This window comes from Lolium perenne, chromosome 5, assembly GCF_019359855.2.
Source record: "Lolium perenne isolate Kyuss_39 chromosome 5, Kyuss_2.0, whole genome shotgun sequence".
NCBI lineage: Eukaryota > Viridiplantae > Streptophyta > Magnoliopsida > Poales > Poaceae > Lolium > Lolium perenne.
The window spans coordinates 256,745,210-256,767,975 of NC_067248.2; the positions used below are offsets into that span (position 1 = coordinate 256,745,210).

A 22,766-nucleotide genomic window follows, 5' to 3' on the forward strand; every position below is an offset into this window, starting at 1 on the left:
CCTTCACGGATCCGGGCCTTGGACGCCCTCTTGTTTTCCGCCTCCTGTACTTTGGCTGCCATCCTAGCTTGTCCCTCGAGTTCTTCTTGAAGCTCTTTGAGGGAGGGGATCCGGCCTGGAGTGGTGCTGGAAGATGCGGAAAAAGGTTGAGCTAGTCTGATGTCGGAAACATATGGTGGCAGGTATGCTATGGGATCCGGACATATTGGTTCTAATGGATTGGGATCCGGGCTACTCGGAGAGCTACCAGTACAGTGCGATGAATCAAGTGGCATGCTTCCGGCTGCACCCATGCAAGTTATTTGAGTATCCGGATCTACACTAAGTTTGTCTTCTACAAGGCCGGCGCACGTACCGTTAATGGCGCGGTGGCTCGACGGAGCTCCGGTGAAGACGAGGTCGCCGGACTTGCAGGAAATCACCTCGCGTGACCACGAATCGGCGGCGGGAAGGATTTCCCGTTCAACCGAAGGGATCTTGGCGCGAGGAGAGGCTTGGACTGGCGGCGCGCGGAGTTCACCGTGGCGAGGTTCGCCGGAGCTCAGATTCGTCGGGCGGCGCGGCGCGAGGAGGAAGATGAAGTTGTGATGAGAGGTGAAAGAATGAAAAATTACCGAGCCGCGGGGTATTTATAGGCCACACGCGGAGATTCGGGATTCGGATCTGACGGTGGAAATGGAACGGTCACACCGTTGGATGGATGACACGTGTCTTAGGTCAAGTGCGGTAAAACGACGTGGAGGTAACTTAACCATGCACTCCCGAAAATTCCGGTTAAAGATTTGCATCTGCGAAAATTTAGCGCGGGAAATAAGGAGGTTGTGCGCGGGAAAAGCGGAGTCTCCGTTGTTATACGTGATCTGAAGATGAAGGATTTCCGAGTGAATGAACCCGGAATCAAGTAAAAGTTTTGAAGCTCTTCAAGATTCTCTTCGGATCCGAGCTGAATGAAGTCGGAGGAATGATGAATCTCGGAGAACTTCGGGGGCTACTGTTGTGGGTATACTTTATGGGTATATCAACGGCATGGCGTAGATCCGGCAAGCCCGGGTGGCCCATAGTTGGTGGTGAGGCATGTGGCCCATCGGGCGGCCCAGTTGCTGTGGATCATGAAGGATGAAGTCCAGCCCAGGAACAGGAAGCCGGATCTCAACCGACCTACGAAGGAGGCCGGATTCGTGGAGGCCCATGGAGTATCCGGATCCAGCACGGCCTAGAAGGAAGGCGGATCCTTGACATACACGGCAAGACATTGTACCGTAGTTAGGCAACTTGTATTCCGGCTAGGACTCTCCATGTAAACCCTAGATCCGTGCGCCTATATAAGCCGGATCCCGGGGGCCCTAGAGACACAACCACAACTCATTGTAACAACACGAAAGCGCCCAGATAATTCCAGACAAGCAGCAGTAGGCCCTGTCATCGTGCAGGTGTTCCGAAGCTGGGTAAATCGCGTACCACCGTCCCGAGAGCACTCCGCCCTATGGCCCCTACTTCTTCTCCCCCTCGTGAGGATCCCTCCTCCGAGGTACCGTCGATTAGGCAACGACAACCCTCCTCCACCTCCCGCTAGGAACAACGCCGCCGGCCGCCACCGGTGGTGGAGCGCGCCTGGCCGCACCCTCCCGAATGTGCTCGCGCACATCGAGGGTGGGAACTTCACCGTTCTGGGGATGCCGCCACCGTAGGCGGCTACCGTGTCGCGCCGACACGGTAGTTCCTAGACGTCGAGGAGGATGGCGCCGTCCTCCTCCTTGTCTGGGTCACGGTCCGCGTCCAGGTCCGACGGGTCGGCGCCTACGCGCTACGTGAAGAAGGAGCCGGCGTCTCCGACGACACCGCGCTTCGTCAAGAAGGAGACGACATCGCCACCGCTGACCAGAGGGCGCAGCGGCAGCGCCCTCGTCATCCGCGACTAACCCTCCTCCTCTCCATCGCACGGGCGGAAGAGGAAGTCATCGAAGAAGGAAGCCGCCGCGGCCGCCACCGCGAACCAGCTCGCCGAGGAGGAGGCCCAGCGCGCCGAGGACGCCGCGGTGGAGGAGGCGATCGCCAGATCGTTGAAGGACCTGGTGCCCGCCGACAACACCCTCCCCATCGACGCCGCGCTGGAGTGGTCCAGGCGGGACTGGGAGCGGTAGGAGGCGGAGCAGCAGCTGGACCTGGCTGCCGCGCGGCAGCCGCCCCACCGGCCTCAGCAAGAAACGCCGCGCCCACGCCCGTCGAGCTGATCAAGCTCGAGGAGAGCAGCGACGATGACCTATACCGATCGATGCCGCCACGCGCCGGCGACCCAACCCAGGGTTCTAGCCGCTGGTACGAGGCGCCGCTGTCCGAGGACGCCGACAACTCGAGTGATGATGACGACGGCGCCGACTACACGGCCTTCTACCGCCATTTCAGCATGTAGAAGGCCGCTATTAGGTTTAGTTTATGTTTGCATCTGGGCGAATTCAAATATATGTACGAATTCGGCCTATATATGTACGAACTCGCCTATATATGTTAAATATCACTAAATTTCGCTTATGTTTGAACGAGTTTCGGATAATTTTATCTTAATTCGCCTAGTTTTGTCAAAAACTTTCATTTCATCTCGCCGTAGGGAAAATGGTCCTCCGCAGGTCAAACTTTCGTCCAATCCAGCGCTAGATTTTGATCTGGGGAGCCCAACGGCTGGAGATGCTCTTACGTTTGAGGGCATCTCCAACGGGGTGACACATTTCGGACGCCCAAAAGTGGTCGCGGGCGTCCGTTTGCGTCGCCTCGCGGTCATATATTGTCCGCACGTCCGTTTGCGTCTGGGTGTGCTCCCACCGGGACGACCCATTTTTTGAATTGCAACATAGTTAAAAACATAGAAAGTAGTACATATAAAAATGCATAAAAACTATACAATGTAGATCTATAGGCCTAGACTACTTGCTTCCTGACGAGCCGGCCCCGTCGTTGCGTCGCTCCTCCATCGCCCTCTGCTCCTCCGCCCTCTCCTCGGGCGTAGGCGCATCAGGGTCATCGGAAGACCAAGATATCTCCGAGTCGGAGTCCTCTGCGGATGCAGCGGCCGCCAGCCTACGCTGTTCCAGCTCGGCGTCGACCGCCGCATGGGCCGCCCGCTCCTCCTCCGCTTCCTTCTCCGCTTCAGCCAGGGCCGCGGCGTCCCTGACCGGGTGGAGGAGGTCAGTGCTGTCTTCGGAGTCGAACTCCTCGTCGGAGTTCGAGGCCGGAGGAGGTGGAGTGGGAGGTGAAGGTGGAGGTGGAGGCGTGGCAGCCTGGCCGCGTCCAGCGCTGCTCATGGTGGATCTGCTAGGGCTGAGCGGAAGTGGCGCTACGGCAGCGGCGGCTAGGGTTTAGTGGGGAGGAGATGAGATGCTCGCGCCCCTGTTTATATAGGTCGGAGGCAGGGTGACGGCCACACCACGCGTGACATCGCCATTACTATGCGTGCAGAGGTAGGCGACGGCCGCACGCCACGCGAGGCATCGCCATTTACGCGGCCGCAGACTGCCGAAGCGATGCCTCGGCGTCAGTACTAGCGGTGAAGACGCATCGACTGAGTCACTGCCAGGTGGGCTAGATAAAACGTCCGCCAGACGCGACCGCGAAGTGTTTGCGGAGACGCAAACCTGCCGCATATTTGAGCCAGATTTACGTCTTCGCGAACGGCCGGTCACTTTACGTGGCGTTCCTGGAGGTGATGCCAGACGCATTTTCGGCAAACTGTCGCGCCGCTGGAGGAGTGCCCTTATTGTTCCGTGACACCTGCATCCCTCCTCCTACGTCAGTACTCAGTAGTTGGTGAGTCAACGGTGGTGTAGAGCGGATCCTGCTGTCGAAGGAGGCAGGCCATGGAGTCTGCGGCGGCGAGCGCCTTCCTGAAGAGCGTGATGGGGAGGCTGTTCCAGGTGCTGGAGAAGGAGTACAACAAGCAGAAGGGCCTGAGGCAGGACACCCTCTCCATCCAGCAGGACCTCCGCATGATCGCCGCCGCCATGGACGACCGCATCCACGCCCTGGGCCGGGGCGACCGCCGCACCCGCACGGCCGTCGCGCGGCTGTACAGCGAGGAGATGCTCGGCCTGGCGCACGACGCGCAGGACTGCATCGACCGCATCGTGCACCGCCTCACCTGCAAGCCCTCCCGCTCCAGCGCCGGCGGCGGGGTGTCACCGTCGGCGCTCGTCCGCCGGGTCGCCCACGAGCTCAAGAAGGTCCAGTGCCGCTCGGGATTCGCTGACGAGATCCACAAGCTCAAGGCCCGCCTCAAGCAGGCGCACGACCGGGTCGTCGGCATCCCCATCCCCGCCACCGCCTGCCAAGAATCGGCGGCGGCATCCTCGGCGTCGTGCCGCGTGGCGCGCAACCCGGTCGGCATCGGAAAGCCCGTGGAGGAGCTCCTCTCGTTGCTGGACGAGGTGGAGGGCGAGCCGGAGCAGCTGAGGGTGATCTCTGTCGTGGGCTTCGGCGGGTTGGGAAAGACCACCCTCGCCAGGGCGGTCTATGAAAGCCCTCACGCCGTGGAGAAATTCCACCGCCGTGCCTGGGTTGACGCCGGTCGGCCGTCACTGGAGACCAATGGTGACAGGGTCAGTGAGATCCTACGAGATCTACTCCGGCAAGTTCGTCCGGAGGACGCCATGGATGTTGCTGTTACTGATGGCCAACGTATTGAAGCCTTGCTCACGGAATACCTCAAGGACACGAGGTGTTTGCATCTTCCATACTCCTCTTTTATCCTTATCCCAAATAATAATTTAGATCGTTTCTTGTAAAGTCTGAATTTTGGGATCCCAGAATTCTAGCATTGCAAATCATATTTGTCCAGTTCTTCCAGATTTTACTGAAATGTTTTAAGAACTTCCTTTAGTGGAATGCCATCTTCTAACCTCCATCAACCAATTTGATTGCTAGGTACCTAATTGTCATAGATGACATTGCAATGGAGCAGTGGAGCGCTATAAGTTTCATCTTTGAAGACAATGGCAAAAGCAGCAGAATCCTACTGACCACAGCTACTCACAAAACAGCTAAAAACTGCAGCCATGGCAGTGGCTATGTGTACCAACTGGACACACTTGGTGAAGAGGACTCCATGGAGATAGCTCTTCAGGGGGCGGTGAGATCGCCTGAGCTGGAGCAGGGTTCGACGACGCTGCTGCAGAAATGTGGTGGTCTTCCACTTGCTCTTGTCAGTGTCTCCGATTTCATGAAAAGTTCAGTTGAGCCCACGGGGGAGCAGTGCGCAGAGCTATGCCGCAGCCTGGGGTATCATCTGAGAGAGAAGCATGACCATGACAACTTCGCAGAACTAAGAAGGGTGTTGATGCATAACTATGACAGTTTGTCTGTGTATGATATGACCTGCTTGCTATATCTCAGTGTATTCCCAAGCAATCGCCTCCTTAAGAGGAAAGTTCTGATCAGGCGGTGGTTAGCTGAAGGATACGCGCGGAGCGATTCTCTTCGCAGCGAAGAGGACATTGCAGGTGAGACTTTCAAGACGCTTATTGATCGGAATATCATCCAGTCTATTGAGACAAGAAACGATGCACAAGTGAAGACCTTCAAGACTCATGCCATCATGCATGAGTTTCTGCTGCACAAGTCCATGTCGAAGGGGTTCATCGCGACGTCGTCTTGGAACCACCCAAGACCCTGTGCCTATCTTAATAATGCTTGCCACCTTTCTGTCCACGGTGGCAGTTTGACAGATAGTGAGGCATCTGAGGAGGATTTATCCCGTGTCCGGTCTCTGACAGTCTCTGGGAAAGCAGGTGATGCTATTTCTTATGTTCGTAAGTGCAAACTGCTACGAGTTCTGGATCTGGATGAATGCAATGATCTGGAAGACAATCACCTCAAACACATAGGCAAGCTATGGCATCTGAAATATCTGTGTGTTGGGGGCACTATTGAGAAACTTCCGAGCAGCATTGAAGGACTGCATTGCTTAGAGACCCTGGATCTGAGGAGAACCAAGATAAAGACATTGCCCATTGAGGCCATTATGCTCTACCACTTAACCCATCTGTTCGGAAAGTTCACGATTGACAAAGATGATCTGAGGAATGCAAACAAGATGAGGAAGGTGGTGAAGTTCTTGTCTGGAAATAAGAGCAACCTAAAGACCTTAGCTGGATTTGTCACAAGCGAGAGCCAAGGGTTTATGCAACTTATGGGTCATATGAAAAATCTGAGAAAGGTCAAGATATGGTGTGAGCCAGTTGCAAATGGTAGCAGCTACACCACTGAGCTTTCCGAGGCCATTCAGGATTTCAGCAAGGTTCCCATTGACAATGCAGGTGCTCGTTCTCTATCACTTGATTCAGAAGTATGTTCTGAAGACATGTTGAGTTCGCTTGATTTCGAGCCATGCCCTGAAGGTTCCAAATATGATATAAGGTCGCTGAAGCTACATGGCAAGCTACTCCAGTTACCTCCATTTGTTACCTTGCTGATAGGTCTCAAGGAACTGTCTATTTCATCAGCTACCCTTACACGGGATCTTCTATCTTCTCTGATCAATTTGGGTAACCTGCTTTACCTCAAGCTGATCGCGAATCAGCTTGAGAATTTTGAAATGAGAAAAGGGGCATTCCCAAGCCTGCGGCGTCTGTGCTTTGTAGTGCGAAGTCTTGCTTCACCTCTGCCAGCAATCGAACAAGGAGCTCTTCCAAACATTGTCTCACTCCAACTTCTCTGCCCCGGTCTAGTTGGTCTTTCTGGCATCCAAATCAGACACCTCAGACATCTTAAGGAGGTCACAATTGACCGTGCAGTGTCTGACCAAACAAGAACAGATTGGGAAGAAGCAACAAAGAACCACCCAAATAGGCCTAGACTCTTGTTGTTCAAAAATGGTGATCCAATGGAAAGTGAGGGACCAGGGCATGAAGAAGCTTCTGCCATGAGAGAAAAACGGAAAATATGCGTAGTGCAATCAAGTTCAGATTTAGATTCTGGTCTCAAGAAGATGCGTCTTTCAGAGTCTTCTTCGCGGCTTGAAGTGATCGTCCATTCGAATTCCTCTATGCAGTTATGAATCCGTTCACTGAGGGAGCAACCCGACCATCTTGGTATGATGTAGAGGTCATATTTATATATCATCATGATGCATGTAAACACAGCCAGAAGAGAAAAATATGTGTAGTCCAACCAAGTTTGGATAAGGACTGGATTCTAATATCAAAGAATATGAGACTTCAAAGAGTCTTCTTCGTGATCTCAATTGATTGTCCATCCTGTGCTGTTAAGGGGCAGATGACCATCTTAGTATGCTGTCGGACTCATCTGTACGTCATCATGATAGTGCTACTTCAGTTCAGTGAAGCAAACGGCTGCGTAAATGAGCTTGGTCTCTTGAATCAGAGAGAGATGAAATGATGAGCTGTTGGTGTATTGTATGGTCTGTAGTTTCAAAACATTTCGTACCTTTTGCAACAAGGTATGTAGCAGCACCATAACAGTATCCTTAATTCCTTTTCTACATGCTCGTGGTTTTCTATTGTTAAAAATATCACCATGTTGCAAACTGCAAAATAATCTTTGTTTCCGTTTCCATTTCTACCACTTGCAACTGTATATTCACATCATGCTAGAAACAAAACAGGGCTAAAGCTAGCAATACAGCGGCAGTTCTTCAGAAGCTAACAAACAACCACTTGATGGTTAAGATCTACGTATGGTGCCACCACACAGCCATCAGAGCTGCATGGCCTCACAATGGAGCTCATGAACGCCGTCACGACTTCCGTGGATGCATCTTTCCGGAGCAAGGAGATGGCGTACTCCATGACCGCGGAATCACAGGGCAGTGTGATCCTCCCGTCTTTGCTGCCCACAAAGCCAAACTCCTCCTGAGACATCCTCAGGAACTCTCCGAAGACCACCGTGCCGAGGTACGCCAGCGGCACCTCAAACCGTGCCCCATTGGCAGTGTACACCACGAAGTGGCCCTTCATCGCCACCGATGATGCTGTGCAGCACTCATCGTAGGCTGCTCCTTTCGCTGCTACCGCTGTCCGGGTGAGCCTCTTCCTCCCCATGGCCGCAATCCTCTGCCACTTCTTTGCCATCTGAGCAAGTCTCTTGGGACTAACCATGGTTTGTTTCGCTACTCGTTTCTTGGCTAGGTGTAGTGGTGCTGCTTTAGCTTGTGTTTTGTGGATGAACTGATGAGGGGATGGTGGTGCTAGCCTGATGGATTTATATGCGAGGGACTGAGGGAGAATGAAAAGGGAACCATTCAGTTTAGGTGCAGCTATCATGACAAGTTGGCAAGGGACATGGCCATGAGCGCAGAACATGTAATGCTGCAGGGCAAGCAACGTGATCTTGATTTGATCTCTCTGGGGCCATCAGTTTGCCACTTGTTGGGAACAGTACTAGCAGTGTCTTGTGTGTTGTTGGACAATCCGTTGTGCTGCCATACTCACCTGCTTTTCTTTTTCTTTTTTCTTTTTGAGAATAACTCACCTGAGGCATATGGCTGACTGATGATGGTTCATTTCTGATATTTTGGGTTATTGATTAATCATATCCCAGTGAAAGGATATATGTAGAGTGGCCCCTAGGATGAAGATATCTAGTCTAACCTCATGCCTGTGACAGAGTGTTGATGACCAACCAGATTAAATCTCGTCAGTTGCCCAAACACCTAGCTACAAGATTATTATCAAGTGAGGGACCACATTCATCAGTTGATGCTGGAGATGGCCATATTTATCTTCATTTTTTACGTAGGAGCAGAGGTGGAGATCTACTATCTTACATGTTTCAGCATGGACTTTTTTACATGATTTATTCAAAAAAGTGAAAAATGAGAGAGAGTAAGTTTTGACTGACTAGAACAAGATTTGATGCGAGCGATTAAGATACCAATCATTCCTGCGAAGTTGGATTTGGCCAATTGGTCTTCCTTCCATGTCATTTTGGCAAATCAGTACCACGTTCCTCTTCGAATCTTTGGTGTACTTTTTTTATATATTTCACAGATTTGATTATGCGTGAGGGAAAATAGAGATTAACTCCCGAGCCATGCATACTGTGATATTTCGTGAACTCAAATGCATTATAGATTCACACCATTATGCAATTGAGCCTTACCTTAACTTATCACAGCCATTGCTACAGAACTCAGCGTTCAGGAGTCTCAGCTCTGCTGTGGAAAAATCTGTCTCCCATATGAAACTACATATTTACATCATCCTAAATAATGGCTAAGAGCCTAAGAAGTCTAAAAAGGTCCCTTTGTAGACTTTAGAAACTAGAAACAGCTACTGATCTAGTAACTCCCATGGATGGCTCCGAGCCACTATCCTGGTGGCAAGTCCTGACCACGGAGCTCAGGAGAGCCCTCTCAACCTCTTCCGATGCGTTCTTTCTAAGCAGGCACATGACGTACTTCATCACCGCCGCATCGCACGGCAGGGTGATCCTTCCGTCGCTCGCGAAGCCGAACTCGTCGTGGGACATATTCAGGAGCTCGCCGATGATCGCTGTGCCAAGGTATGCCAGCGGCACCTCGAAGCGCGCTCCGTCAGCAGTGTACACCACGCAGTGGCCCTTCACTGCCACCGAAGACGATGGCGACGTTGCGCAGCACTCATTAGAGGCTCTAGCTGTGGTTGTCCGTGTGAGCCTCTTCCTTCCCATGGCCGCCATCCTCTGCCACTTCTTGGCCATCTGAGCAAGTCTCTTTGAACTCACCATGGTGTTCAGAGAGTTCAGAGTCTTGTGTGTCAGGTATTCAGCTGGCTAGGTAGATGTGGTGGTTTGGTTGTGGATGGAGGCTGTGGTTCTAAGCTGATGGATGTATATATAGGTGAGGGGGGAGAAAGGAGGGCAGTGCATGCAGTCTAGGTGAGGCGACGCTATCATGGGTGACAAGTTGGCAAGGGACATGGCCATGAGCTCTGAACATGCCATGCTATGATGCTAACTGCAAGTGTAAGGCCATGATATCGATGTGATCTTTGATTCAATCTCTCTGGGGCCAACCTATTTGCCTGTTGTCGGGGGTGACTGGAGAGATCAAAGCAGAGTGTGTTGCCATACTGTCCGGCCTGCTTAATGGCTGATGATAGCACGCGTGTTACATCAGAGCTACCCATTGATCGTTTTGGTTGCTTAGGATCATCACGCACGTTGTGACAGATTAACATGTGGCCCACATGCCGCTTCTCCTCCTCTGAACCGCTCTGTGTGGCAATGGCTGCAAGCCAGTGATGTGCAAGCTGGGATGCATGCATCCATGGTTCATCCGTTTGGGTTGCCGGCTGCAGTTTCAGCAGCATTGCATGCTACGTGCTCATAGCATTGCCACGCTCAAAAAGTCACAGGTGAATGCATGCACTTGACCAAGCCTCAAAGCTCTCTACAGAACATGCATGTTCCCCTATACAAGTTCTGTACAGAGAACGGCAGCATCCTTAGAGAGGTTTTTTCCTCTTCTGGATCATCTATATTCAAAGTCATGTATGAGAATATCAACTATAACTGGAACATCACGTTGCACAATACAATGCATTGCATTGCAGTTGAGCAGTAAACACAACACACATCTGCTTCAGCATGGAAATGCGAGGTGCCACTTTCAGAGGAAACAAAGGTGGCTTCACAAATCACAGTAGGTTTTGTTCTGGTCATGTACTCAAGTACTGGAGTACCTAATAGATATGAGATGCAACAGGGAGAAGCCACCATGCGAGACACGGAAACCTAAACAGATCATGTGCTAGACCAGCACAAGTTCCCAACTGAATGTGTAGAAAAGTGTAGACTGTAAGGAGCATAAACAATTGCATATCATGACTCACGTAAGGATCCATGAACAACTGTTAGACATGACATCTCCATCTCAGGGGCCACTCTATATACTTCTTATCATTAGGTTATCATCAACATCCAAATAATCAATTGGTTTCTCGTTGGGCAATCACAAGCAGAAATGGACCCAATTTACAGGTGGTCCTCTGTTTTGGCCACTACTTGAAACATGTGAGTATGGAAGAAAATTGTAATGTCCAAGGCTGCAAAATCACACTGCTAGTATCAGTCGATAGTCTCCAACAAGTGGCAGACTGATGGCCCCAGGAAAATCAAATCAAATCAAGATCGCATTAATTGCTTGTCTATGCACTCTTGCAGCATTACATGTTCTGAGTTCATGCCTCTGTTCCTGAGAACATATCTAGTGATACCACACCTTATTTGATACCATGATACCACTCTTTAAAATTTAAATTGTAAATGTCAAAAATTTCGGAACTAAAATTTTGGGTGTTCACAAGATGTGTGTTTACATACCTTGTAACTTTCATGACCAAATTCGAAATATCCTTAGAGAAACAAAAAAGAGAAATCTAGCATGAATAGTGTCACATAAAGACAAAAACTCAAAATGCCACTATTCACACAACCTTGCCAACTTGTCATGAGATATTGATCAGCTGCACCTACACTGCATGATGCGTCGGACTGAGATCCGGTGCCCTGCTTAAGACAAGGCACGGATGAACAGTACCATGCCTTGCTCTCCTGGACGTTAGATCGAAAATGGACGAACAAGATCTGAGCCCTGCAGCAACACACTGTAGCGCGTGCACTGTGCACAATACTGTAGCAGATGTCCTGTAGCAAGCGCACTGTAGATAGTACTGTAGCTTATGCACTGTGTGCGGTCATCTAGCCATTGATTCTCAATCCAGTGGCAAAAAAAGGGGGTCAAGGCATGATACTGTTCATCCGTGCCTTGTCTTAAGCAAGGCACTGGATCTCAGTGATGCGTCTCCCCCTCCCCGCCTATAAATCTACCAGCTTAGCATACCATCTCATCATCATTTCATTCACAAGCCAACCACTACAAAACCTAGCTGAGTACTTACTACCACCTGAGGCAAGAGTTTTTCTGAAATTTGTGCCAACAAAGAAAGAGAAGCTACCATGGTCAATGCCAAGAAGCTTGCTCAATTGGCAAAGAAGTGGCAGAGGATGGCGGCCATGGGGAGGAAGAGGATCACCCAGACTACGACGGCAAAAGGAGCCGCTGAGGAGTGCCACACGACAATCTCAGTACCGGTGAAGGGACACTGTGTATTATACACCGCCGATGGGGTCCGGTTCGAGGTGCCACTGGCATACCTCAGCAATGCGGTCTTCAGTGAGCTCCTGAGGATGCTCATGAGGAGTTCGGATTCTCAGGCAGCGACAATGGCCATATCACGCTGCCATGTGACGCCGCAGTCATGGAGTACGCCATGTGCTTTCTCAGGAGAGATGCCTCCATGGAAGTTGTGAAGGCATTCCTGAGCTCCATTGTGAGGCCGTGTCATTTTGATTGTGGCCTGATGGCATCATCTGTAGTGCTTAGCCAGCATGTACCCGTTTGTTAACTTCTGAAGAATGGCAGCTAGCTAGGATCTTGTTGATACCATTTATGTTCAATCGGAGATGTAAATATGGGGTTATTAGATTTGAAATGGAACAAATATTCGTGATGAAATTTGCAATCTTTTTAGTCATAAAAAATATGGAGTTCAACCGTTTATTGCAGAGTCCGTATATAGTCACTGAGCTTCAGCAACACAGCTATATTTGTGTGTTAACACATTGCTTTGAAACTATAACTAATGCTGCTATTTTGTGAACTATAAAACGACGCAAGAGCTTTCGTATAATTGAAGAGAAAAGCAAAGGGTGATACATTCGAGTATGCATGCCACATGAGTTTTACACATGTTAGCATCTTGGAATTAGATGAAAGAAAAACTTCCACTAAACAAAAAACTCAGCTAAATAAATAGGGGACCCTGGAAAATTTAGCAACTGAATGAGACCTAATTACCAAAACATTGATTCCTCCTAAATAAGTATTACCAGTTTCGTCAGGAATTAAATTAAAGAATATACCTTTGAAAACATACTATATTTTTTTTACAACTGACTTAAAGTCGAAATGGGGGAAACAATAATGAACTGGAGACCACGTGAGATGCTAAAGAAAGAATGACCTCTGTTGGGCAAGTGGATTTAGGCAAACGCATGCATCTAGGACGAGTTTGGTTGCTCGGAAAGTCGTACCCTGGCTCCAGGGATGCAAAAATCGTGAGATTGGAAGGCATCCGTGTTCCTTGTTATTAGCTCGCGTGAACTTTAAAGCAGGGTCAGGACAGACCCGCTAGGCATGCTCGATTGGTCTGTTGTCGCTGGGACACACTGGCGGGTGCAAAAGGAGGGAAGTTGAGCGCGCGGGGGGAGCACATGCGTGTCGAGGGAGATGGAGGGAGGGGGAAATTTGGCCGCCCGATATGGCACGGAAAGTAGGCTCACCGCCACATAGGGGGTCACCTCCGCTGGAGAAGACAACATTCCCCATTTTCCCTCTCGGACAACGAAGGCGCCAGTGGCGTTTAAGATCTGCGGCACCAGCAGGTCGTACTAGGCAGATCGGCCTCACCGACTCCCTTGGGAAGCGGGGTTCGCAGATTTGCGGCGGCGGCGACCTTGCTTGGTGTCGGGCACCATCTTTTCCCCGTCGTCTCCACCGACGGTACCATGGCGCCGCCTTCAAGAAAGGTTGTAATCACCTCTAACCCTCTATTGGCCGAAACCATTAGAACTTAAGCCAATTTTCCGTTACTTAGCTGAATTTTCCGTTCTCTGTATGCAACACCGAATAAATCATGACGAACAGTAGAAGATTTGCATTCACGCGGCTACGCTCATAGCTGTGATTCATGCCTAAATGTTTGTGACGTTAGAGCGAGCAACTCGTTGCAGTGCCATATCGGTTTTCACCTATGGTCCACTGTTCGAACGTGACAAAAAGCGGATGAACAATTTGAACTACACCTATAACAACAACGATGTAGAGGCTGCTGAGGATGAAAAGGGTCCCTTTAACAACCTGATGAACACATTCAGGGCTAGGGGTTGCTCAAAGATAGCATCCACTGTTGTATCAAAGAGCAAGTGGCAATGTCTCTTCATGTTCTTGGACATAACCAGATATTCTGAGTAATTCACAACACAGGGAGGAGATCCACTGGAAAAATATCTCGCTATTTCAAGCAAGTCTTGTATGCTATTAGGAAGCTCATAGAAGAGATGATCAATCCGCCATATGCCCGCACTCCCACCAAGATCAAAGACAGCTACCGATGGTTTCCATATTTCAAAGTGAGCAAGCGAACATCATTGTGCATAACACTTTTCTACTTCAGCAAGCCCTCACAAGTTGCTAATTTTCATGTTAGGATTGCATTGGTGCGATTGATGGCACTCATGTAACTACAGGAGTGCCAAGAAGCGAGATGTCGCATGCATACATGGAGAGGAAATACTACACAAGCCAAGATGTGTTGGTAGCTGTTGATTTTGATATGAGGTTCACGTATGTTCTAGCAGGATGAGAAGAATAAGCCCATGGTGCAACGATTAACAGCTTGGAGAGACATGATGGCCTCCAAGTCCCACAGGGTAAGTTCTACCTTGCTCATGCCGGAAACAACAGTGAGGTGGACCTCCTTGAACCCTTCGTCAGTACGGACGCCGGATCTGATGATATCCCACATCTTCTCTACCACGAAGGAGGACTGGAATGGCAGACACCATGGCGCCCTTTATCTGCTCACCGTGGACTTAATTTGCGCGCTTCACGAGCATCATGCAGCTCTTGCTCCTGCCTTGCCTTACCAAGGTTCAGGGCAACCTTCAATGCCATGATGCTAACAAGGCTATGCACACTGCTTTGCGACATTAATCCGAATTGCACATGTTGAGGCTTCTTAGAACTCTAAGCCACCTCCACATTCACAGAGTTCTCACCCACGTGAGCTTGAGAATCGTCGACAAAAGAAAGGATCTGCGAGTCCTCAAAGCGGACAAGAGCCTAGCTAATAAAATCCTGGCACAACGAGTCCTACATTTACCAAGAATCTACAAACTAATTAAATGATGGTACAATCGACGTAATACAAGATCATAAGCCTATATAAAACTAGATCAAGGCATAGAAACAACTAGATCATATGAGACTACGATTGCACAATATAGGCAACCAACATGATAGGACAAGACAAACCATGCTCGTTGAGGTAAAAGATCAAAGAACTAACAGTGTAATGCCACGAATCGAACCTACAAGGTTACATTGGTGATAGATCTAACCTAAAGTGGATAGATATCTAACCCTAACCACATAAAGGTGAAGAAGAAGTCATGGTGATGTTACTCACAGTCATCGCTCGAGGTGGACGAAGGAGTGGCGAGCTAGATGAAGTTGTCGGAGTCGCCCCGCTGCCATAGCTGTCGACACTGCCTACTTACCTTGCTTGCAGACTGGAGAAGAGTGCTGGAAGGGGGGGAAATGGTGGTTTCAAAATCTGAGGTGATAGGAGGGGGTAGAAATAAGGGGGCAGTCTCGGCAGAAGGTGACAAAATCCTCCCGCCCCCTTTTTCGCTTGTGTGCAGGAGCTCACGCCATCTCCCTGGTCGGACCAAAGCATGCCGGCATTGACATTTTTTGGATGTTGGGAGCCAGCGACAAGGTTGGCTCTGGGAAACAGTCGGGCGTTCCCCATAGGTCTGGCCCAGAGGTGTTTTGACGCGCGTGCCAACTACAACGTAGCCGCAGCCCAATCATCTAATCATGCCATTTTCTGCTCTCCAAGACCTGGTTGGCCTCCATGCAAGCTACCAATCGAGCCCTTAGAGCACAAAACACGACGAGAAAGAATGGGAGTAGCAGCAGCGGCCAAAAAGCCTCACGGCGGCGTGCTGGAGAATCATTGAGTTGGTACAAGGGGACGGACTCTGATACCAAGTTTCACAGGAAAATACCCAATACATGTACAAGTATAGAAAAGTAGAGGAAACCTATAATACATTAGGATGTACAGTAAAGTGTGCTATACATCTCTAACAATACTAACCTGCTTTCCTTTTTCTTTTTGAGAATAACTCACCTGAGGCATATGACTGATTGATGATGATGGTCCATTTCTGATATTTTGGGTGCTTGATCAATCATATCCTGATGAAATGATATATGTAGAGTGGCCCCTGGGATGAAGATATCTAGTCTAACCTCATGCCCATGACAGAGTGTTGATGAAAAACCAGATTAAATCTCTTCAGTGGCCCAAACACCTAAAAGTTATTATGAAGCGAGGGACCACGGTCATAAGTTGATACTAGAGATGTCCATATTTATCTTCATTTTTTTCAGTAGGAGTAGAGGTGGAGAGCTGCTCTCTTACATGTTTGGTATGGACCTTTTTACACAATTTAATCAAAAAACTGAGAAATGAGAGAGAAAGGAATTTTTGACTGACCAGAACAAGATTTGTTGTCATTTTGGCAAATCAGTACTATTCCTTTTTAGGGACATTTTGTATCATATCCACTTCGAATCTTTGGTCTACTTTTTATATATATAATGGAAGATTAACTCCGGGCTATGCACACTATGATCTTTAATGAACTGAAACGCATTATAGACACGCTTATACACACCATTATGCAATTGAGCCTTAGCTTAACTTATCACATCCGTAGCCGCAGAACTCGAGTCTCAACTATGCTGTGAAAACAGAACATACATTTACGTACTATAGTTCCATTCACTATCTCCCATATGAAATTTTTTTTTTACATCATCCTAAATAATGGCTAAGAAGTCTAAAAAGACCCCTTTGTGGATTTCAGAAACTACAAGCAGCTACTGATCTAATTCCCATGGACGGCTCCAAGACTCTATCCTGGTGGCAATTCTTGACCACGGAGCTCAGGAGAGCCCTTTCAACCTCTTCCGATGCGTTCCTTCTAAGCAGGCACATGACGTACTCCATGACCGCCACATCGCACGGCAGGGTGATCCTTCCGTCGCTCGTGAAGCCGAACTCTTCGTGGGACATACCCAGGAGCTCGCCGATGATCGCCGTGCCGAGGTATGCTAGCGGCACCTCGAAGCGCGCTCCATCGGCAGTGTACACCACGCAGTGGCCCTTCACGGCCACCGGCGATGTCGTGCAACACTCATCGGCGGCTCTTTTTGCGGTCGATGTAGTCCGAGTGACCCTCTTCCTCCCCATGGCCGCCATCTTCTGCCACTTCTTGGCCATCTGAGCGAGCCTCTTGGCGCTGACCATGGTGTTCAGTGAGTTCTGTGTGTGAGGTATGCCAGGGATGGAAGTTAGCTTGTTGTGGTGCTTTGCTTTGTGATGGAAGCTGTGGTAGATGTGGTTCTGAACCGATGGATTTATAGGTGAGATGGGAGAAAGGAGGGCAATGCATGCAGTCTAGGTGCGGCGACGCTATCATGGGAGACAAGTTGGCAAGGGACATGGCCATGAGTTCTGAACATGCAGTGCTAACTGCAAGTGTATGGCCATGATATCGATGTGATCTTGATTCAATCTCTCTGGGGCCAACCTATTTGCCTGTTGTCGGGGGTGACTGGACTACTGGAGAGATCAAAGCAGAGTGTGCTGCCATACTGTCCGGCCTGCTTAATGGCTGATGATTAGGACCCGTGCATCATGAGAACTACCGATTAATCGTTTTGGTTGCTTCCTAATGGATTTCAGGATTATCACGCACGTTGTGCCAGATTAACATGTGGCCCATATGCTGCTTCTCCTCCTCTGAACCGCTCAGTATGGCAATGGCTGTAAGCCCTGTGCCAGTGATGTGCAAGCTAGGACTCGGATGCATGCATCCATGATCCATCGGTTTGGGTTGCCGGCTGCAGTCACAAGTGCATACATTCACTTGACCAAGCCTTAAAGCTCTGTACAGAATATACATGTTCCCTATACAAGTACAGAGAGAAGCTGGACAGCTCGATGCTCCTGAACATTTTTTGACAGTTGTACTGTAGGGGAATCCCCTACGGTGTAATTTTTATATTAATACAAGGGCACAGGGCCAACACTGTACATATAATTACATGCTACTGAACATCAAGGAATTAAGAACATTGCCCCAGGCAGCATCCTTATAGAGGTTTCCTCTTCTGGATCATCTATATAGTCATGTATGAGGATATCGACTATAACCGGAAACATCACGTTGCAAATACAATACAGAGTACATTGCATTGCAGTCGAGCAGTAAACACAACACGCGACTGCTTCAGCATGGAAATGCGAGGTACCACTTTCAGAGGAAACAAAGGTGTCTTCACAAATCACAGTAGGTTTGGTTCTGGTCATGTACTCATGTACCTAACAGATATGAGATGCGACAGGGAGCAGCTACCATGCGAGACACGGAAACCTACACAGATCATATGCTAGACCAGCACAAGTTCACAACTGAATGTGCAGAAAAGTGTAGACTGTAAGGAGCATGAACAATTGCATATCATGACTCCCGTAAGGATCCGTGACAAACTGTTAGACAAGACATCTCCATCTCAGGGGCCACTCTATATACTTCTTACCATTAGGACCCCATCAACATCAAAATAATCAATTGGTTTCTCGTTGTGCAATCGAAACAGAAATGGACCCAATTGACCAATTTACATGTGGTCCTCTGTTTTGGCCACTACTTGAAACAGGTGAGTATGGAAGCAAATTGTAATGTCAAGGATGCAAGATCACACTGCTAGTATCGGTCGATTGTCTCCAACAAGTGGAGAACTGATGGCCCCAAGAAAATCAAATCAAATCAAGATAGCATTAATTGCTTGTCTATACACTCTTGCAGCATTGCATGTTCTGAGTTCATGCCTCTGTCCCTTGCCAACTTGTCATGAGAGATTGATCGGCTGCACCTACACTGCATGATGCATCTCTCCCTCCCTCTCACCGCCTATAAATCTACCAGCTTAGCATACCATCTCATCATCATTTCACTCACAAGCCAACCACTACAACACCTAGCTGAGTAAACTACCACCTGAGGCAAGAGTTTTTCTGAAATTTGTGCCAACAAAGAAAGAGAAGCTACCATGGTCAATGCCAAGAGGATTGCTCAATCGGCAAAGAGGTGGCAGAGGATGGCAGCCATGGGGAGGAAGAGGATCACCCAGACTATGACGGCAAAAAGAGTCGCTGACCACACGACGACCTCAGTACAGGTGAAGGGACACTGCGTATTGTACACCACCGATGGGGTCCGGTTCGAGGTGCCACTAGCATACCTCAGCAATGCGGTCTTCGGCGAACTCCTGAGGGTGTCTCATGAGGAATTCGGGTTCTCAGGCGGCGATGATGACCGTATCACGCTGCCATGTGACGCCGCACTTATGGAGTACGCCATGTGCTTGCTCAGGAGAGATGCCTCTGCGGAAGTTGTAAAGGCATTCCTGAGCTCCATTGCGAGGCCGTGCCGCTTTGACGGTGGTGTAGGGCTTAGGCAGCATGTAGCTGTTTGTTAACTTCTCAAGAACGACAGCTAGCTAGGATCCCTCATGTAGACACCATTTTTGTACCATGGAAGATGTAAATATGAAGTTAGTAGACTGGAAATGGAACAAAGATTCCTGATGACATTTGTTTGAAGATTACAAGTAGCTGATGATTATATTATCAAGTAAGGGACCACATTTATCAGTTGATAATCGAGATGGCCAACTTTATCTTCATTTTTTTCTGTAGGAGCAAAGATGGGGAGTTGCTATCTTACATGCTACGGTTACGACGTGAACTTTGATTACAGGATTTATTCAGAAAAAGAAAAGAAAAAAGAGAAGAGAAGTTTTGAGTTACCAGAACAAGATTTGATGATCTATCAGAGATTCGCTGTGATTTAGGCAAATCAGTGCCACAATCCTTTTCAGGGACAATTTGTACCACATCCTCTTCGTATCTTTGGTGTACTTTTTGATATGTAAAGGAAGATTAACTCCCGGGCTATGCATACTGTGATCTTTGGTGAACTCGAACACATTATAGATACACACCGTTATACAATTGAGCCTTAACTTGTCACACCATAACTGCAGAACTCAGCGTTCAGGGGTCTCATCTCTGATGTGAAAAAGAACATATATTTATATAAGATTGTTTATAAGAGTCTCAACCTAACGTATTTACATCGGGAAAATTGGTTAATTTCCCAAAAGTTCATTGGCCTTGGATCATCGTAAGTAGTTCGTAACTAATGGCTAAGAAGTCTAAAAAGATCCCTTTGTGGATTTCAGAAACTAGAAACCGCTACTGATCTAACTCCCATGGACGGCTCCGAGCCACTGTCCAGGTGGCAAGTCCTGACCATGGAGCTCAGGAGAGCCCTCTCCACCTCTTCCGATGCGTTCCTTCTAAGCAGGCACAGTACGTACTCCATGACCGCCACATCGCATGGCAGGGTGATCCTTCCATCGCTGGAGAAGCCGAACTCTTCGTGGGACATACCCAGGAGCTCGCCGATGATCGTCGTGCCAAGGTATGCCAGCGGCACCTCGAAGCGCGCTCCGTCGGCAGTGTACACCACGCAGTGGCCCTTCACTGCCACGGGCGATGTCGTGCAACACTCATCGGCGGCTCTTTTTGCTGTCGACGTAGTCCGAGTGAGCCTCTTCCTCCCCATGGCCGCCATCTTCTGCCACTTCTTGGCCATCTGAGCGAGCCTCTTGGCGCTGACCATGGTGTTCAGAGAGTTTTGTGTGTTGCTCGCTGTGGTGCTTTGCTTGGTGATGGAAGTTGTGGTAGATGCGGTGCTTTGGATGTGGATGGAAACTATGGTTCTGGACCGATAGATAATTTATAGGCGAGGATGAAGAAAGGAGAGCAATGCATGCAGTCTAGGTGCAGCAACACTATCATAGATGTCAAGTTGGCAAGGGACAGGGCCATGAACTCTGAACATGCAGTGCTAACTGCAAGTGTATGGCCAGTCGCGAACTGTGTACCCAATGAATGGATGCATGAACTGCCTGGTCTATAAACTGTGTGCGCGGTGAGTGTATTTAGGCTTTTTTTTGGCCGGATCTAGTAGTGCATTTTGCACACCACGGGCGCAGGCCGTGTGCGGCTGCATGCCATATCGATCGGTTCAGTGGGGAACCGGCATGTGGGCCACATGTTAATAAGCTACAACGTACGTAATAACTTCTCAAGTTCTCATAAAGCATGCGTCCTAATCATCAGCCATTAAGCAAGCCGCAACGCAACACACTCTGATTTGATCTTCGAGTCACCAAACACACTCTGCTAGCATTATCGATTATCGTTGTCCCCGACAAGAAACAAATGGATTGGCCCTAGCTGAGATATCAAATCAAGATCAAGATCACATTGATATCCTGCAGTTTCAGCATTGTGATATCCAGGCACCCAACACTACATCTGCTAGTACAGTCCCTAACAAGTGGCAAACTGATGGCCCCAAGAAAATCAAATCAAGATCACATTGCTTGCTCCTGTATTCTTGCAGCACTGCACGTTCTGCCCTCATGGCTCTATCCCTTGCCAACTTGTCATGGTAGATTGATCAGCTGCACCTACACTGCATGATGCGTCTCTCCCTCATCGCCTATAAATCTATCAGCTTAGCACTACCATACCATCATCATTTCATCCACAAGCCAACCACTACAATACCTAGCTGAGTACTACCACCTGAGGCAAGAGTTTTTCTGAACTTTGAGCCAACAAAGAAAGAGAAGCAACCATGGTCAGCGCCAAGAGGCTTGCTCAACTAGCAAAGAAGTGGCAGAGGATGGCGGCCATGGGGAGGAAGAGGATCACCCAGACTATGATGGAAAAAAGAGCTGCCGAGGAGTGCCACACGACGACCTCAGTGTCAGCAAAGGAACACTGCGCATTGTACACTGCAGATGGGGTCCGGTTCGAGGTGCCACTGGCATACCTCGGCACGGTGGTCTTCGGAGAGCTCCTGAGCATGTCTCAGGAGGAGTTTGGCTTCACAGGTGGCTATGACGGCCATATCACGCTGCCCTGTGATGCCAAGGTCATGGAATACGCCATGTGCTTGCTCAGGAGAGATGCCTCTGCTGAAGTCGTGATGGCGTTCCTGAGCTCCATTGCAAGGCCATGCCGCTTTGACGGCGGTGTAGGGCTTAGCCAGCATGTAGCTGTTTGTTAGCTTATGAAGAATGACAAGCTAGAATCCTTTGTTCCAGGCACCATTTTTGTTCGATGCAAGATGTAAATATGAAGTTAGCAATATTGAAATGGAACAATGATTCATGATGAAATTTGCAATCTTTCTGGTCAGGAAAAATACGCAGTTCAAACTTTTCTCAGTAATACTGCGTGCAGTGCTAACTGAAGGTAGACGGCCAGGAAAATATAGCAATGTGACCTTGGTTTGATCACTACAGGAATGGAGCCAGACGCCGACGGCCAAGCTCTACGCCGAGGGCTTTTTGTCGGGGCCGTCGGCGTACCTCCTCGCCAGGGCACCGCCGGAACACGACCGTCGGCGTACACATACCGTCGGCGTAGAGGAGGCTACGCCGAGGGCAGCCGTCGGCGTCAACTTGGCCCTCGGCGTAGCACCGGCATCGCCACTCGGCCGCGCCGTCACCGCCCGCTCACGGCGTCAGCCAGACACCGAGGGCCACCCTCGGCATAGGGCATGGCCACCCTATGCCGACGGCCACCCTCGGCATATAGGGTTTTTTTTAATTTTTTTTTCTCTCTCATATTACTTTATAATATGTTTCTATTATTTATTTACTAGTATGAATTATGTAAAAAATGGTTCTATTTTTTAAGAATTCGTAGATGGCATATGTAGGTCCCACGGGTGACGCTCTTCGCAGACGGGTCAACCGGAGCCACTAGGCCCAA

The 22,766-nt window shown here is 49.2% G+C and overlaps 7 protein-coding genes and 1 pseudogene across 9 annotated transcripts; 4 read left to right on the plus strand and 4 right to left on the minus strand.

Moving 5' to 3' along the window:
- The first annotated feature begins 3,737 nt into the window (after nt 1-3,737).
- LOC127302807 (disease resistance protein RGA4) lies at nt 3,738-8,598 on the plus strand. 3 transcript variants are annotated; one of them, XM_051333440.2, is made up of 4 exons: nt 3,738-4,705; nt 4,912-7,444; nt 7,599-8,025; nt 8,133-8,598. In XM_051333440.2, the coding sequence occupies exons 1-2, from the start codon at nt 3,849-3,851 to the stop codon at nt 7,040-7,042; spliced, it is 2,988 nt and encodes a 995-aa protein (XP_051189400.1). In that variant the 5' UTR covers nt 3,738-3,848; the 3' UTR covers nt 7,043-7,444; nt 7,599-8,025; nt 8,133-8,598. The 3 variants fall into 3 exon arrangements, with proteins under 3 accessions (XP_051189400.1, XP_051189399.1, XP_051189401.1); XM_051333439.2 differs by having other exon boundaries at nt 7,610-8,025; XM_051333441.2 differs by having other exon boundaries at nt 7,610-8,025; nt 8,139-8,598.
- On the minus strand, nt 7,647-8,599 carry LOC127302808 (auxin-responsive protein SAUR36-like). Its single transcript, XM_051333442.2, has 3 exons — nt 8,595-8,599; nt 8,476-8,509; nt 7,647-8,219 (listed from the first exon to the last, which is right to left on the minus strand). Exons 1-3 carry the CDS (start codon nt 8,597-8,599, stop codon nt 7,647-7,649), a joined length of 612 nt encoding a protein of 203 aa, XP_051189402.2.
- A 416-nt stretch (nt 8,600-9,015) lies between these two features.
- On the minus strand, nt 9,016-9,776 carry LOC127302809 (auxin-responsive protein SAUR36). Its single transcript, XM_051333443.2, has one exon. The coding sequence runs from the start codon at nt 9,709-9,711 to the stop codon at nt 9,259-9,261; it is 453 nt and encodes a 150-aa protein (XP_051189403.1). The 5' UTR covers nt 9,712-9,776; the 3' UTR covers nt 9,016-9,258.
- A 2,010-nt stretch (nt 9,777-11,786) lies between these two features.
- On the plus strand, nt 11,787-12,503 carry LOC127302811 (auxin-responsive protein SAUR36-like; annotated as a pseudogene).
- A 4,200-nt stretch (nt 12,504-16,703) lies between these two features.
- Nucleotides 16,704-17,150, minus strand: LOC127302813 (auxin-responsive protein SAUR36-like). Its single transcript, XM_051333446.2, has one exon. The coding sequence runs from the start codon at nt 17,148-17,150 to the stop codon at nt 16,704-16,706; it is 447 nt and encodes a 148-aa protein (XP_051189406.1).
- A 1,808-nt stretch (nt 17,151-18,958) lies between these two features.
- Nucleotides 18,959-19,387, plus strand: LOC127302815 (auxin-responsive protein SAUR36-like). The gene has a single exon (XM_051333449.2). It carries the CDS (start codon nt 18,959-18,961, stop codon nt 19,385-19,387), a length of 429 nt encoding a protein of 142 aa, XP_051189409.1.
- Nucleotides 19,388-19,980: 593 nt separating this feature from the next.
- Nucleotides 19,981-21,552, minus strand: LOC127302812 (auxin-responsive protein SAUR36-like). Its single transcript, XM_051333445.1, has one exon. The coding sequence runs from the start codon at nt 20,593-20,595 to the stop codon at nt 20,149-20,151; it is 447 nt and encodes a 148-aa protein (XP_051189405.1). The 5' UTR covers nt 20,596-21,552; the 3' UTR covers nt 19,981-20,148.
- Nucleotides 21,534-22,168, plus strand: LOC127302814 (auxin-responsive protein SAUR36-like). The gene has a single exon (XM_051333448.1). The coding sequence runs from the start codon at nt 21,622-21,624 to the stop codon at nt 22,054-22,056; it is 435 nt and encodes a 144-aa protein (XP_051189408.1). The 5' UTR covers nt 21,534-21,621; the 3' UTR covers nt 22,057-22,168.
- Nucleotides 22,169-22,766: the final 598 nt, after the last annotated feature.